Source organism: Polyodon spathula, chromosome 1 (genome assembly GCF_017654505.1).
Source record: "Polyodon spathula isolate WHYD16114869_AA chromosome 1, ASM1765450v1, whole genome shotgun sequence".
Classification (NCBI taxonomy): domain Eukaryota; kingdom Metazoa; phylum Chordata; class Actinopteri; order Acipenseriformes; family Polyodontidae; genus Polyodon; species Polyodon spathula.
This window is the reverse complement of record NC_054534.1, coordinates 32367026-32382123: the sequence shown is the minus strand read 5'-3', so window position 1 is coordinate 32382123 and position 15098 is coordinate 32367026. Positions and strand designations below refer to the sequence as shown.

The window sequence follows — 15098 nt, the reverse complement described above, 5'->3', positions numbered from 1 at the left end:
GCAACAATCCAGACTTCTCCTACTGTTCGCCAAGCCATGTTTGTTATAACAGTTTTCAATATTATCTGTTGTAAGACACGGGACAACCTGGGTAACTCCAAAGAAGCCCCCTGCCCACACACTACATTTTTTTGATGCCAGACAAGAGGGCGGGACGTAATTTACACCAGAGAAAAGGTCCTTTACGTTAGCGTAAATGGTTATCCCTAAAATTATACAGATGACAAGTGAATAATTCAAATATTATATGCTTTTGAGAAACATAATTGTTTTAATGGGGTTCGTTTTGTGGTGGAATGTGTTTATTTTGTGTTTCCACAGGCATGCCACCGAACACGCATTGAGGGTCCATTCTGATCCCGTCGCAGAGCTGTTGTGAATCAGGGAGGCATTAGAAATTAGGAAGGTGGAGATCGTTGGTTGAATAGTATTCCGTTTTGTTATTTATGTTTTTAATTCGCCTGTGATGCTTTCAGTGTAATATGTTATTTGTATTTGCAAGGTAAGTTTTGCACTGGTTTTCACGAAGTATGCTAAAGGAAATGGATAGAGACAACTACTTAATATTACAGCACATACCGTTTGCGGCAATATAACGGTACTGTCCAGTATGTATGATCTGAAACGCGAGGGTTATATTGTTACATGTATTTGCAATCCCGTTTTTTGCTACCACCACCCCCAACACACACAGAGAGATTCTAGTCGATTTATAGTATTGTTAAGTTTTTTTGATTTATTTAATTATACTGTAGCTGTATATTTAATCTAAGCCTTTTTATGTTTTAATCTATTTAATAATGTATTTAATAGCTTTTGGGAACAACGTTCGTGTAGCATATTTTATTTAACTACTTTTTACATTTCTGTATCAGAATTATGATCAGCTCTTAAAATTTCAGCCACTTGTGCAAGAGAGACCAGCGTGAGTTTGTAATTACTGGTTTATGCCCAGATGTTATTTACAATCACATGATTTTAAAATATGAATATATTTTTTACATTCTTTATTTATTTAAACGACATGAACAACTTTTTAAAAACACGGCAGATGATGAGAAGCACACTCATGCTGAAATGCCACCAGAGCGGTTGTTGACAAACAATATACGTCATTATGTGGTGCTAAGTTACATATATCAATACCTATAGTGGATATTGAAACATCAAATGAATGTGTTTACATCAAATAGAAAATAATGTAGTTCCTGTAGGTGACAGTAACTTTCATGTCTGGAGCATTCCATGAGAAGTGGTAGTAAGGAGGTGGCCGAGCCGACGTGTGGTTGTGCTGTATTTTTGACTTAAGAAATGGATTCTACTATATTAACATAAAATACAATGCTGATTATCTGCCAGTGCGATGGATATTGTTGCTGACAGGGATAGCGTGGAGGACAGTCCCATCTGTTTTTCCATTTATTATATGTCACACATTTATATTTTTGATAAGCGCCCACAGTAGGCTTCTTAAACCAGGCTTCATAGATATTTATATAAAAGCTGTTCTACAATATATGCCTGATTGAATTAATCCGATCATTTAAAGCTATATCTTAGGAACTGCTCAGAATTTGAAACAAGACATTCTTCATTTAAAAAATACAGTTTTGTAAAATACATTAACACATTATTATACAAAACATTTTGTAACTGTAAAAATTTAAGATGACTTTTGTGAAATTGCTTTTTTATAGTGAAAGTTTTGTTATTAAAGGATTGCAGTTTTAGCTCACAGGGGAGTTCTTTGATGCCATATGCACGTAGAATAAATTGAGCAAATATTGTTTATTTGGGTTTTTATATTTATTTCATATTGTGTATGAATTCATTGTGATGGATGTGACAGGAAAGCACTACTTACCTGCTGTTCTTGTTCATTTATTTCTTTTGCCAGTGCTGTAGTTGATCAACATCTGATGGTTTCAGCATGCCTCAGAAGCTGCTAAAGAGTGCCCATTACATAGAGCTGGGGAGCTATCAGTACTGGCCAGTTCTAGTTCCAAGAGGGATACGCTTGTACACATACGAGCAGATTCCTGTGTTCCTGAAAGAAAACCCCTACATCACAGATGGGTACAGGGCATATTTACCTTCTAGTCTATGCTTAAAAAGGTGAGTTGTATAGTAGTGACAATTTATTACTGACAACTGTTCTTCCTGTTGCCTGTATTATCGCTGGTAGATCTGATCTTTAGGTAGTATAAAAACGTCCTAGGATTAAGTGGTTTATATAGATATTTGTAGTCCTCCTTTGACAAATGTAACTCATTTTATAAGTGATTTCTAGCATTGAATAACTTGTAAAGAGCTACAGAACCATTTTTTTTACCTCTAATTTTTGGAATTTAGCTTGCATTCAGTGAAATCCAACAACAGAATAACCAGGCAAATTGCAAATTCCACTGCTTTACTAAGCAGATGCAGAGCTTGATCCAAGAAAAGTAATTCTCTGATTTAGCTGTTTAATTAAGGGTTATACTTACTTTCGCTTCCATACATTGTACGTTTTACAATGGTTCATGTATCCTGTAACGTGATTTGCCCTAATTATGGACTACCTACTGTAATGTTACCTAAGGTAAGGTATTTAAAAGGTATGGTATTAGTACTTTTGGGGGTCTATGTAACCAGCCAAACATAAATTAACACATTGAGCGTGGGTAGGAGTGGGATGTGTATAGACGAGAACATTTTGGAATTAGATAATTGCATCTTAGTTGGTATTGTAAGAAATTATTTTTAAAAAGTAAATATTCATGCATTGTTTACAGAACCTTATCAGAATGTCAGTGGAGACCGAGCTGAATATGTTTGTGTTCCCATTTCAGTCTCTTCATCCTGTCCAATGAAACGGTGAATATCTGGAGTCACCTCATGGGCTTCTTCCTCTTTTTCACCCTGGGGGTCTATGATATGTCAGCAGTGCTGCCAGCAGCCAGGGCCTTCAGGGAAGACTATGTCATCTACTCCATCGGCCTCTTCTGCTTTCAGGTGCTTTCACTTACTTGACTGCTCTTAGCATTAATCTGCCATGACTTAGCACCCACTACCTGATGCACCTTTCTTTAGCTGTAGTGTTTCCACCCTAATTCTATTCTAGTTCAGTAAGATCTCGGAAGTGTTGTACCTGGTTAGTGCTCTGATCAGAAACTTCCAAGGGTAACCTAGAAGAGGTGCTTGTATTTATCTGGATAGCTTCTGATATAATGTAAGCACTTTGTCTCTGTCCAGGTTTGCATGCTTTGCTCAGTGGGGTATCACCTGTTCTGCTGCCATCGCTCAGAGAAAACAAGCCGCCGCTGGATGGCATTGGACTACGCCAGCATCTCCATAGGAATCCTTGGCTGTTACGTTCCAGGGGTTTTCTACGCCTTTTATTGTAATGATGTAAGTTTTTAAATTTCATCCATAACTTTTAGACACTAAATCATGACATGTAAGTAGTACTACTGAGTACACTTTCGTTCAGAAGTGCATTTTTAGGATTTTAAGGGCACTTTAAGGATTTTTCTTTTAAATGAATGTTTTTGAAAAACGTTTATAAAATGTATAATAAACTGATAACCCTATACAAACTTGATTTCATTCATCAAAATGGGCTTAACAAATCATTACTTAGAAGAGTGCTTAAAGTTTTGCGAATAAGGCCCAATGATTCAGTTGTGTAAATTGATCCATTTGTCACACGAGCAGGGTATGCTTTTAATAAAAAGGGTGTTTTTTTACATATACGTTATTGAGTAACGTGGTATTTAATATATAATCCTAAATGCTTGAAGTACTCCATACAGTATAGGGTTGGACGATAATTGCATTTTCTTTTATCGATTATCGTCTGTAAAATATCACATGAATCATAATTAGACAGTTTTGAAAAACAAGCCCTTTTAATAAGTTATGAAACAATGGTTGGTTACAAGAAAAAATAATATCGTCAAATATATTTGTTTAGTAGCTTTTCAAAATATAGTCTGCTCAATAAAAAAAAATAAAAAAAAGTTTAGAAAATGCTTTCCAGTTCATACAAATCTGAATTGAGATTCAAAAATATCAGCTGTTAAACACTGGGACCCTGGCAATCCACATCCACTGAACAGCCTTAAGTTTCAGACTAAACGATACTTGCAAGCTAAAAGTGTTTCTATTTAAGAAAAAAAAAATGCTATAGTATTTATAGTACTCGTGTCTGTAGTTTTCAAATAAACAAAAAAGTAAGTTTATGCTAATATTACACACCATAATGTTTTTTTGTTTTTTTGCACTGAGAATAGCAACTATATTTAACTTAAAATTATTAATAGGTAAAAGATCCACTTTTCTACAGTACAGGGCTTGAATTTCATTTTTGTGTGCTGAGAGAATTTCCGCTTTGTGCTCTAGCCAGTGTGTGTGGGATGGGGGGTTCCAAAAATTTAGGGAAGGGGCGGGCAAAAAAAAGTTACATTTGCATATAAAAAAAATATATATATTTTCTACATCATCTTTCACACTGGTGTTGCTTCAGGTAAGTAATTTGTATTTCATATATTACATAACAATTATGAATGTGAATGACTTAAAGCTCCTCAACAAAACCTCTTGCATGCATCTACTACTCTATTTATCTGTTTGTATGAAATTAAATATTCCAAAAAGCATCCTACTTGTTTTTCCAGAATTGAGTAACAAAAGTAACAGATCATTTGAAACTGTAAATTTAAGTATTGTGAAACTGTATACTTTATGTAAACATTAAAGCCTGTGTACATCCTTCATTTCTTCAGTTTATTTTACAGCTTCATTGTTTGCCCTCTTCTCTTGTTCATTTGTTTCCATTCTGCAGCTGCCCTGCTGAAATCAAAGTTCTCTTTGGAAGGGCCTAGTTCTGAAATGATCATCGGGCTTGTCAAGTTATGATTGTTCAGTGAATTTCAGAATTTAGATTTCACTCTGTTCTGAGTACTGAATCCAAGCTCACAGGAGACATTTGCAACAGGGATGACCATTGCTATTTGAACAAGCTTTTCAATCTCTTGGAAGACTCCATTATGTTCACTCAGCACAGTCTCTGCAAACTGTTGAAAAGACATTAACGAGTACGTGCCATTTGAGACCGTAATCTGTAAACTCTGATGCAGCTACCTCTGCACATACAGAAGTGGAGAAATGTTTCAGTAGACAGTCAAGCTTTTCCTGGCCATACTGGCTAAATTCGTCTTCAGTTGGCTGTTTTGCAGCCAGTGCTGTCCTTGGCTCTAAAACAGAAAACTGGGTGAGAAGATTCATGGTATCAGCAGGGAAAAGTCGCTCAATTTCATCAATTAAGGAGCTCATATATCTGCTCTTCACCTTATCAAAAGCTGGCTTTTGAGTGTGGCAATCAAGCAGCTTGTCTTCTTTAAACTTATTACATTCAAGGGAGTTAAAGAATTCCTGCTCTGAGGAACCAGGATTAACTATTAATTCTCTCAGTACTTCTTTAGTACCATGTACCATTGGCTGTACAGTGGGAAAATTTAAGCTTTCCCTTTGAAAATGCTTGGAGAGAAGAACAATGTGTGTCAATACATCCATCATTAAATGACAAAGGGCCACAAAATTAAACTGCCTTACTGAATTTAGCAGACCTTTGGCTTTGTCTGAATCCTGAGTGTTGGAGGCAGCAATGTGTTCCAGTACATCTCTCATGGATTTCACTGTTCTGCACGCTACTGAAACAGTGCTGTGAATTGACAGCCGCCGCACTGCATGTGGCTGGGTAAACTTTATTTTGGGTTCCTCCCAGTTGTCTCTGCAACTCATGGAGCTTATTGCTCCTTACAGACCAACTACTAAAAAAATGAAAATGGACCTTAAGTCTTGTTGGAATTTATTTTACCTGTACTACTGACTTTGCTGCATCACTGGCACTCAGTGGAAGCCTGTGTGCTGTACAGTGCACTCCTGCTAATTCTGAATTGTATTCTTGCCTCAGTTTTTGCACTACTCCCTGGTGGCTTCCTGTCATAACTGCAGCTCCATCAATACACACTGCTGCAAGTTTTCACCCATCTATGCCTTTCTCACCAAGTAACCTGTTAACTTCTTGATTAATGGGTTTTGCCTTTCCATCCGTAACTTCCACATTATTGTAAAATATTGTACAAGGTTTATTGTTCGCTATGTACGGGACATAAGTGATAAGCCTCTTACTATTGCTGATGTCTGTTGACTCATCTAAAACCAATCACAGGGCTTGCAGTGGCTTCATGCATTTCTGCCAAACCTTTGTCATTCATATATATGCTATAGCTGCTCTCACTGCTTCAAAAGCTGAACAAGTGCTCTAAAGTCAGAATTTGCTAACTAATTTTCTGCAATAAAATAAGCTGCTTTTAGGGTGTGAAGTTTCTTTTTTTAAAGCTGCGTTGTGTGTACTGCCACTAGAATGTCTCAATAATGTAGACACTTTGTAACTGGCTAGTAAACTTTACAGTTGCGTAGAGACTGCAGACTGAACGCTCATCTCACCATTATTAAACTCCAGCCATGGGTAAATCTTCAGCCAGTTTGGCTAGAATGTATCTTTTTTGCCTTTCCCTTTACTGCTATCATTTGTTTTTGTACATTCTGCACTGTTTTCATTTAATGGCTCAGGCAATTTTTTTTTTTCCTGTAACAGAAGAATCCGCTGCCTCGTTGGTGCAAGGTGCTTTTCTTTTTATAAAGTGAAAGTCACCTCTTGCAAAACAACACCTAGATAGATTTAATAGTTTGTTGTTTTTTAAAACTGTTTACTTACTGCAGTGTACTTGAGTTTCTGTAATGCTTAAAGATGGTGGGCGAGAGAATAAAGTCTCGCGGCACTTAAAATATCCAGCACTACTTTTATTTATTTATTTATTTAATCCAGCACTACTCAGAATGTGGCTCATAGTGCTTTTGTCACTGACACCCACTTCCTTAGAGATTGTTGTCGCGTTTTAATTAGGCATTGTACATTGGGTGAAAAATACAGTAGCTTGCAGCCTTAAAATATCTATGCAAGATTATTTCGACACAAAGTTGCAGATATGCAGGAGCAACTTGGAACATGCGCAATTCTGCGCTGAAATTCAAGCCCTGCAGTAATTTACAGAGAGTTACATATTGTTATTTTACAAGTACCAAATATTGTGTATCAGCAACACAAGGTAATGATACAACATACACAGTGCAACTGTCAATTTTATATAATAATATAAAATATGATAGTTCAGTATTCTGTTACTTTTTAGTGAAGCCTTTCACTTGAGACACTGGGTTATGTGGGTTTACAGTACCTTGCATTGAGCATGAAGCTCTTCATGCGACTCGGCATCAGCGAGCGAACCCTACTGAACAAAATGCTTCAAAAGGCTTCACTTTTCTTTCAATAATTTTCAGATGCCATTTCAGAGCTGTCTTTGTTTTAAAATATGCTGGATAAATGTAGGACGAGCAAGCATTCTAAGTTAGTCTTACACTTCATAATACTGAGTTAGTCCACCTGAACAGGAACATCTCGCGCTGCAATCATGATCTTGTTTAGTCCGACTGAGCAGATGATCCACCTCTGGTACGCTGCAATCGTGATTAACAAGTGCACTAACTTTAGTCCAAGCAAGTGGACTAAACCTGCTTAATCCACTAGTTAGACGCATCAAGTGGATTAACATTGGTACGCTGCAGTTGATCACCTATGTCTTGAAGAGAAAACAAAAACCTGGTAGGTAATGTGATTTGCTTTTGTGTACAAGAATGATATTTAATTGAACAGACGCAGTGTTAACCATTTTCAACATAAGCGACCAAGCATGAAAAGAAGCCCAAAATCTAGTAAAAAGTGGCAAGGTAATATTGTAAGCGACTCCGTTGAAATAGAAACCAAATTCCGCAGTTTTAAAGCGGAACTGGCAACCCTGCTCACCTTACTCAGTAAGGCTTACTCTGCACATGTTGCAACAACTTCCCACTGTGCAGTGTGCACAGATCATGTCTGACGCCTCACACAGACAGTGCAGTGCCGCTTACTGCTTCAATGCAGAGTTACTGTTACACACAAGCATATCACTATGTAACGCATGATAATATGATTATCGATAAACATTTTCTAACACATACAATTATCAATGCAAAAACATGATCAATAATATCACGATAATCAGTTATTGTTCCAACCCTAATACAGTATGTCATTCCGTTTCGGACAACTTTAAATCCTTCAATAGATACAACATTTACTTTTGCCAAATAAACTGCAAACTGATTGAAACTGCACACAGTAAAACATGTATCCCAGACAGAAGAATACAAAAACAAAAGGGTTTCACAGACATTATTTTGTTTTCAATAATGACTTCCCTTAAACATCAGACGTAAAACGCGAGTTCAAGTTCACTTGCCAACTACTGTTTGAGTGATGAGACTCTTCATCTCAATCTGACACCAAGACAAGCTATATGCGTCCGGTTTGACCAGTCTCTAGCACAGATCAAGCGAACAACATTTTAATTCAATATATTGAAGTAGTTTTTTATGCAAATTTTACCTTTTTTTTTTTTTTTTTTTGTTAAACAAGAAATTTGTCAATTCTACAGTACATACAACATAATGTAAAGTATAAATCCTGTCACTTCACAGGCCTTACATTTCACTATAAGAAAGACGCACATTGTGGTAAACTTGTATTTCGCTTTGTAGGAGGTGTACAATTGACTGCTTTACTCCATATTTTGATCCACTGATTTTAGTTTCCAGCTTTTCCATGATTTTGGTTCACCTTTCAGTTACAGCTCGTTGCTTTTCCTAAGACTTGCGTGTTTCCATCATGTCGGAAGTTGAAAAGCTAAAATATGCAAAAGCAAAATAAATAACAGACTGTGCTTCAGGAACTAGACTACTACATGACAATACCTTTAAAACAAATGCACATTTACAATAATGTGTGCATCTATCTTGTCCTGCAAAGTGGCAGTAATTCATATTAGGATTTAGTGAAATTATTTGGTTAGCTGGATGTGCTTTTGAATATTTAAATGAGTCCTTATGGAAGACAGGAAATCCTGAATAAATTAGTATTTGCAGAGTTCATTTACATTTTAATGTGCTCGGTGAAGCCCCAGCTATTCTCTTCTGTATTTTCATATTCTTTTTGCAAATCTGAAGATAACTTGCCCTAGAATGTGCTGAAATCTGCTGCAGTGAAAACCAGATGGCAGTGTTCATGGACCATCCCTTACTCCTGTTCCTTACCATATGACATTCGCACATGACTGAGCTATCTGAAGCCCAAGTGCCAAACGTATATTTTTGCATTTAGACAAATGTGCATCAGCCATTTTCTTATTCATTTAAAAAACAGAGGTTTAAAGGTGAATTTTCTGTCATTGTTCAACCTAGTGCAGGTTTTGTTATAGGTAATTGGTCATAGATCTAGCTGTTCCTTTTAATCCTGAATTTTCCTTTTATCTGCTCTGTTTGGACAGCTTTAACATGTCCAAACTTTTCAAACATGTTCCTTTATGCTCTTACAGTCACTGCTGTTTTAATCTGCTTATGTACTTACTCCAGTACCCATGCAGAATGCATTAAACAAGATGCTGCAATGCTGGGTGTTGAAGTCATATTACAAGATTTCTATTGCTGTAATCAATGCTCAACCCTCAATTATTGTGTAACCTCATTTTAAAACCTTGACTGAGATGCACAATCGAGGATAAATATGTGGCTTTCCAGATGGTTTGCAGGTAAATGAGAAGGGGCAGTTTAAAAAGGTGTCTAGGCAATGAAATTTGCGTTGACCTCATCTACCACCAGTCTAACATATAATCTGTGATGGCCAGAGGATGCATTGTAGGTAAGGTTGAGGATGTCAATATGTTTTTTGAGGTAACTCTTCACTTGCTTTTTTAACTTCATGCTTACAAAACAAAATAATAGTCTGTGTCATACCAGGAAATGTTTAGCCTACTTTCTGTGTCATGTTCATTCCAAGACTTGAAACTTCACAGCCTGCATGTATTACCTGCTTATGGATGTTTATTAGGTCACTTCCTTGATCAAGGCAGGTTTCTGTCTGGGGTTCTGGTTTAAAAGAACAGGACTAATTCCTGTGACATAGGGGTGGATTAATTGACGCACTAGAGGATTAGCTGTGGTTAGCGAGGACTGATAGTTTATTTATTTATTTTTTTTGGTTCCTAGTCCTGTTGTTTTGGGTCACATATAAGTTAGAGAAATGATTTCAGTATAACCAGTGGCAATAGAATGAGGCTAAGAAACGAAGAGCAAATTCTACCAGGCGTGCCATCATCTTCAGAGTTGCATTTAAAATGTAGCCACAACATTTGGAGCCTAGTAATGCAGCAACAGAAAATAAGTTTTCTTCCAAGCAAATCTTAACCTGTTACTTGAATGCAATAATATTTTTATACTAACAAGGATTAAGACGTTCACTGTAATTTGTACATCGTAGATCCAGACTGATAAAGTCAATGTATTTTTATCCCAATGGAAAATGGTGTGTTGGGTAAGAAAAAAGCAAAAATATGTATAGCTCCTTTTACAGAGTTGGAGCTATGGCTGAAGTTGCTACAGTGCACTGAAAGAAATGTAAAACATAAACAAATAAATGAAATGTGTCATCTTCTGTATTCACAAGTTTCCCAGGATATAGATCACAGAACAATTGTGCAAACATGAACACACTTTGCTGCACAATGCAATTTCAATAAATACAGTATACAAGCCCATTGGAAAATCCCATTACCTGCAACTGCGTTTGAAGGTGAGCCAAGCCTCTTGCACTAGCATAGTCACACCTTAAACAGTCTCAACGGAGTACACAACAAAGGAATGTGTCAATGCGGGTGACAGTCTGCCCATGCAAGGCATAGTACTGCAGAAGATAAAAATGCTCATTCCCATGAAGGCAAACTGATCATGCATAGCGATTGAGTAGCTAAAGGTGTGCCAGTGAGGCACAGTAGAATGCAAACTTAGCTGATGCAAGCAGTGATTGATCACTCTAACCACTGTATTAGACACAGTGGCATCTGCAGTGTCTTGTCTGGTAGGAAATACAAAGTCACATTCGATTTGCAGGGATGGTGGATAGCTCTTTTTTGTAACCTGGCCCTTGTAGATCTCACATGGTTTTCATGAAAAGGCTATGCTTATTTATGTTTGTTTAGTCTTTGTTGAATCACATGAATAATGGATAGTTGTGGTGCAGTGATGTTTAGGTCAACCACTGTTTAGAAGATCAATAAAACAAACTCCTATACATTTTTGTATCTAATAATGCAACTTGGATTAACAAAGAGGTCCAGCAGCCACATACCTTAAATCAGATATAGAGACCTATTTGATGTGCGCCAGTGAAATGATTGTCCTTCTGTAACATAGGCCATCTTTATTCCTTTTTTTTTTTTTTTTTTTTTTTTTTTTTTTTTTTTATAACAGTACTGGCAGCAAGTGTACCTGATCACAGTATTGGCCATGATCCTAGCAGTCTTCTTTGCCCAGATTCACCCCCATTATCTCACCCAGCAGTGGCACAGACTGCACTCTGTCATCTTCTGCTCTGTTGCTGGCTATGGTGTCATACCAACCATCCACTGGGTTTGGCTAAATGGAGGTTTTAGTGCCCTTATTGTCCAGGTAAAGGGTATCTTTATTACTTTGTTTTTCTAAAGGTACTTGTAGGGTACAAGATTCCACAATCCTTGAGCACAACTTGCCACTACACCAGTCAGTAAGCCAAATAGGGATGCTCCTTCAACTACACACAGAAGCCAGTGTGATGTTATATAAATGCTATCGTCAAGTTCAGAAAAAAAGCATTGAATCAAATGTACATTTTTGGACAGTTTACAGTAGTCTGACTTGTAGTCAGCAGGTACATTTCAGGTGCTCCTTGAATAATTCAGTCTCAAATGAACACTTATTTATTTTAAATTACCTCCAATTTTGCTGCATCTGCTATGTAGACGAGTACCACCACTACATGGAAACATGAAAAATATCTCAGCCCTAGCACTGCCGTCTTTCCTGTGTTACGTTTCCAGATTGAATTTTGCTGTTTACTTGGCAGGAGTTTGTCCCTCGTGTTCTTGTGATGTATCTGATTGCTTCTGCGGCTTTTCTCTTCTACATTTCCAAAGTCCCAGAAAGGTATTTTCCCGGTATGGTATCTCTTTAAACATTTCTAATCCAATGATACTGGGTTCAATTAGAAAATGATGGATCTATGTCATGATATATTTAACTATATTTTAACACATTGCTATGAGAAACACATGGTGGTGTCACATCGCATTACAAGGCTTTATTGGAATCAGCATTATTATTATCCTTCTGGAGCTTAAGATCGACTTTGTTATGGTTTATACGTGGTGTATCATTTTTGTTTTGAAATTTGATTCGAGAACCAATCGCTCATTTAAATGTGAAATGAATGTTTCCTATTTATACAGGCCAGCTGAATTACCTTGGATCAAGTCATCAAGTATGGCACATCCTGGTGGTGCTGATGTTTTACTGGTGGCACCAGTCTGCAGTTTACATCATGAAGTACAGACACAGCCAGCCTTGCCCTGTGTACCCAATGCATGCCTAACACTGGAAGGAACTCCTTGTGAACTGCAGAGTATAATGTCCCCATGCATTAAAGTGCCTGCTTTAGGTATATTTAGTGCTGCACTGGCTTGTTTTTTATCCCCAGTTAAACTGGGATACTTCTATGTTTCTACAAACTTCTGTACTGTTTAGTCTTTCTGTATGTTTTCGTTATTTTGCATAGATGTACTTAGTGGTTCATATTTATTAATTAATAACAGAGGTGGTCATCTGCCTTTATAAAAGCTGCTGTGCAATATTTTTTACCAGTTGTCATTTGTTTGTTATCAGCATTAAATCAAAAAGATTTTAATTACATTTTTGTATCAGTTTTTTCACTCTAGTATTCCAGGAATACCTTAATTTCTGTTTTTATGTTTACATTTTTGAAAAGACCATATTAGCATACGGGTTGCTCAGAGAGTCTCTGTGCAGCAAGCTTAAGGGGATTGTAACTTTCATAAATTGAATATGGGAATGCAATTTTAGGTTACATTATTCAGCCTGTATAACTGCCGTGAAGATCAACAGTCTAGGTATATTTTAAAGATATCATTTAAAAGACTTACTTTGTGTGTTAAACAAAGTGAATGATTTTTATTACACTTGTTACACTATATTAAAGTCTGGTAGGCACGTTGACTGTTGTTGCTTTCCAGGACAGTCAAACTGTGTGTTAGAAGCATAAGGTACAGACACATAGCAAGTTTTGCTTATTCACATTTTGCTCCCATATACAGTATGTAGAAGAATGAAAGCTGGCACTTTCCCAATACGGCCCAATAAACTCGAGACATTCACAGTGAAACCAAATATACTGTATTATAATCAGTTGGTGATGTGGTGTTATTGTTACAGCATTTTGAATATGAATGGCCATTATTATTAGCTCTTTACATCATTTTACTTAATCTGTATAATGAAGCATGTGAGTTTTGTCATCTACTTAAATTTGTATGGAGTTACTTATTGTAATCGGGTCCAAAACACTTTTCATTTGAGAAGAGATGACTCCCAGTTTGTAAGCTTAGGAGTATATCATTTTACACTGTAAAAGCTAGGATTGCAGTGCACTGCTTTTCAATAAAACAAACCCCTTGGCAGCCCCTCTACTGTGGGTAGGTATGATTGCTGTTTAAACAATGCCACTGTGTGCTTTTGGTTGCACTTGATCTTGTTGCATGTTATTCTAGAATGCTACTTTATATTTATTTGTTTTATTTCACAGGGTCATGTGCAATGTAAATATACAAAACTGCAAGAAATGCTTTTCGTTTAAGTTAAGTTTTCTACTGCACATGAAAACAAAACTACTGTTGACTTTGCTAATATACTACAATTGGCATTAAGCTTTTCCTTTTATACTTAAAAGTTAAAAAAAACAAAAACAAAAAAAAACAACATTTCAGTCATCTGTTAAAGGCTTTGAATGTGGATGGGAAGAATATGTAACTAAAACAATGCCATCTACTGGAAATAAGTACCTGCAGTGTTTTCCTAGAATCTAATTAGTGGTAGAATCAGATTTTTAAAAACCAGATCAATACATTTTGAAATACTGTATGTGAGCACTGAATTATTCACAATGCATCACAGTTACACTCAAGTTTCCTACAAACTATTTGATAGAGACTAGAAAGTAATTTCAGACAGTTTACAATTCAGCTGAGTAACAATGGCTTGACAGGTTTAACTACCTCTGTTGGGTGGTGTGTTCTTTCATCGCTACCACTTACAGTTCTAAAGTATCCGGATGCTTTAAAGTATGTATATAAATGGTACTTAATTAAAATGTTGCATGTTAATAAAGGTTTTGAACAGTAAAAAAAAAAAAAAATACATAATCTAACATTGGACCACTAGCATTAGAGACTGTTGGTGTGGAATAATATTTATTAAAAGTATTCAGCAGAAAAAAAAATATATAGGTTGATTTGAAGCATTTTAGCTATTTTCTATAAACAAGATTTTAATGTGTATGTTTGTTATACTTATTAAAAACAAAACAAAAAAATGGCTCAGCTTTTTTGACAAACTTTTTTTTTTTTTTATTTGCTTTTCCTTGTTTACAATTGTATAATTAGTCACTAATTTAAATGTATGTGGAACACTACTGGAACAACTGTGTGACACTTTTGTAAAGCATGTCTTAGAATGAAATAAAGATGTATTTATTATGAATCATCAAATTTTGTCTACAGCAGTAATTTAAAAGGTTTCTGCAAAATGGCTAAAATGTGGTCATTTGTGATAATTTGAGACCTTGCAATGATTCTGGATAGTGTAAGGCAATCCAAACAAATACAATTTGATATGTCTGACCCAATCCCTTCAACACATACTGTATATATGTACATGAGATTTATATATATTCACCTAGGTTTTTTGCCCTCCAGAAATGTGGGAACATTCATGCAGTAATGTGTAATGCATTGCTCTGTGTCATCTGTAATAACAATAGTGACTTGAGTTTTTGCAATGTAAATGTGACAGTGGTT

General features: G+C 36.2%; 1 protein-coding gene across 3 annotated transcripts; it reads left to right on the top strand.

The window, feature by feature from the left end:
• Positions 1–226: 226 nt before the first annotated feature.
• On the top strand, positions 227–14789 carry LOC121317420 (progestin and adipoQ receptor family member 3-like). Of its 3 annotated transcripts, none has more exons than XM_041253351.1 (7): positions 227–406; positions 1898–2115; positions 2832–2994; positions 3235–3390; positions 11446–11643; positions 12077–12156; positions 12459–14789. In XM_041253351.1, the coding sequence occupies exons 2-7, from the start codon at positions 1931–1933 to the stop codon at positions 12751–12753; spliced, it is 1077 nt and encodes a 358-aa protein (XP_041109285.1). In that variant the 5' UTR covers positions 227–406; positions 1898–1930; the 3' UTR covers positions 12754–14789. The 3 variants fall into 3 exon arrangements, with proteins under 3 accessions (XP_041109285.1, XP_041109277.1, XP_041109295.1); XM_041253343.1 differs by having other exon boundaries at positions 227–502; XM_041253361.1 differs by having other exon boundaries at positions 230–502; positions 12077–12167; positions 12459–12687.
• Positions 14790–15098: the final 309 nt, after the last annotated feature.

Bases quoted from the DNA above. Each gene is read 5' to 3' on its own strand.
- LOC121317420 (XM_041253351.1), top strand. From the start codon at position 1,931: ATGCCTCAGAAGCTGCTAAAGAGTGCCCATTACATAGAGCTGGGGAGC. The intron at 3,391-11,445 runs GTAAGTTTTTAA...TTTTTATAACAG, and splicing joins ACGCCTTTTATTGTAATGAT to TACTGGCAGCAAGTGTACCT. The intron at 12,157-12,458 runs GTATTTTCCCGG...CTATTTATACAG, and splicing joins ATTTCCAAAGTCCCAGAAAG to GCCAGCTGAATTACCTTGGA.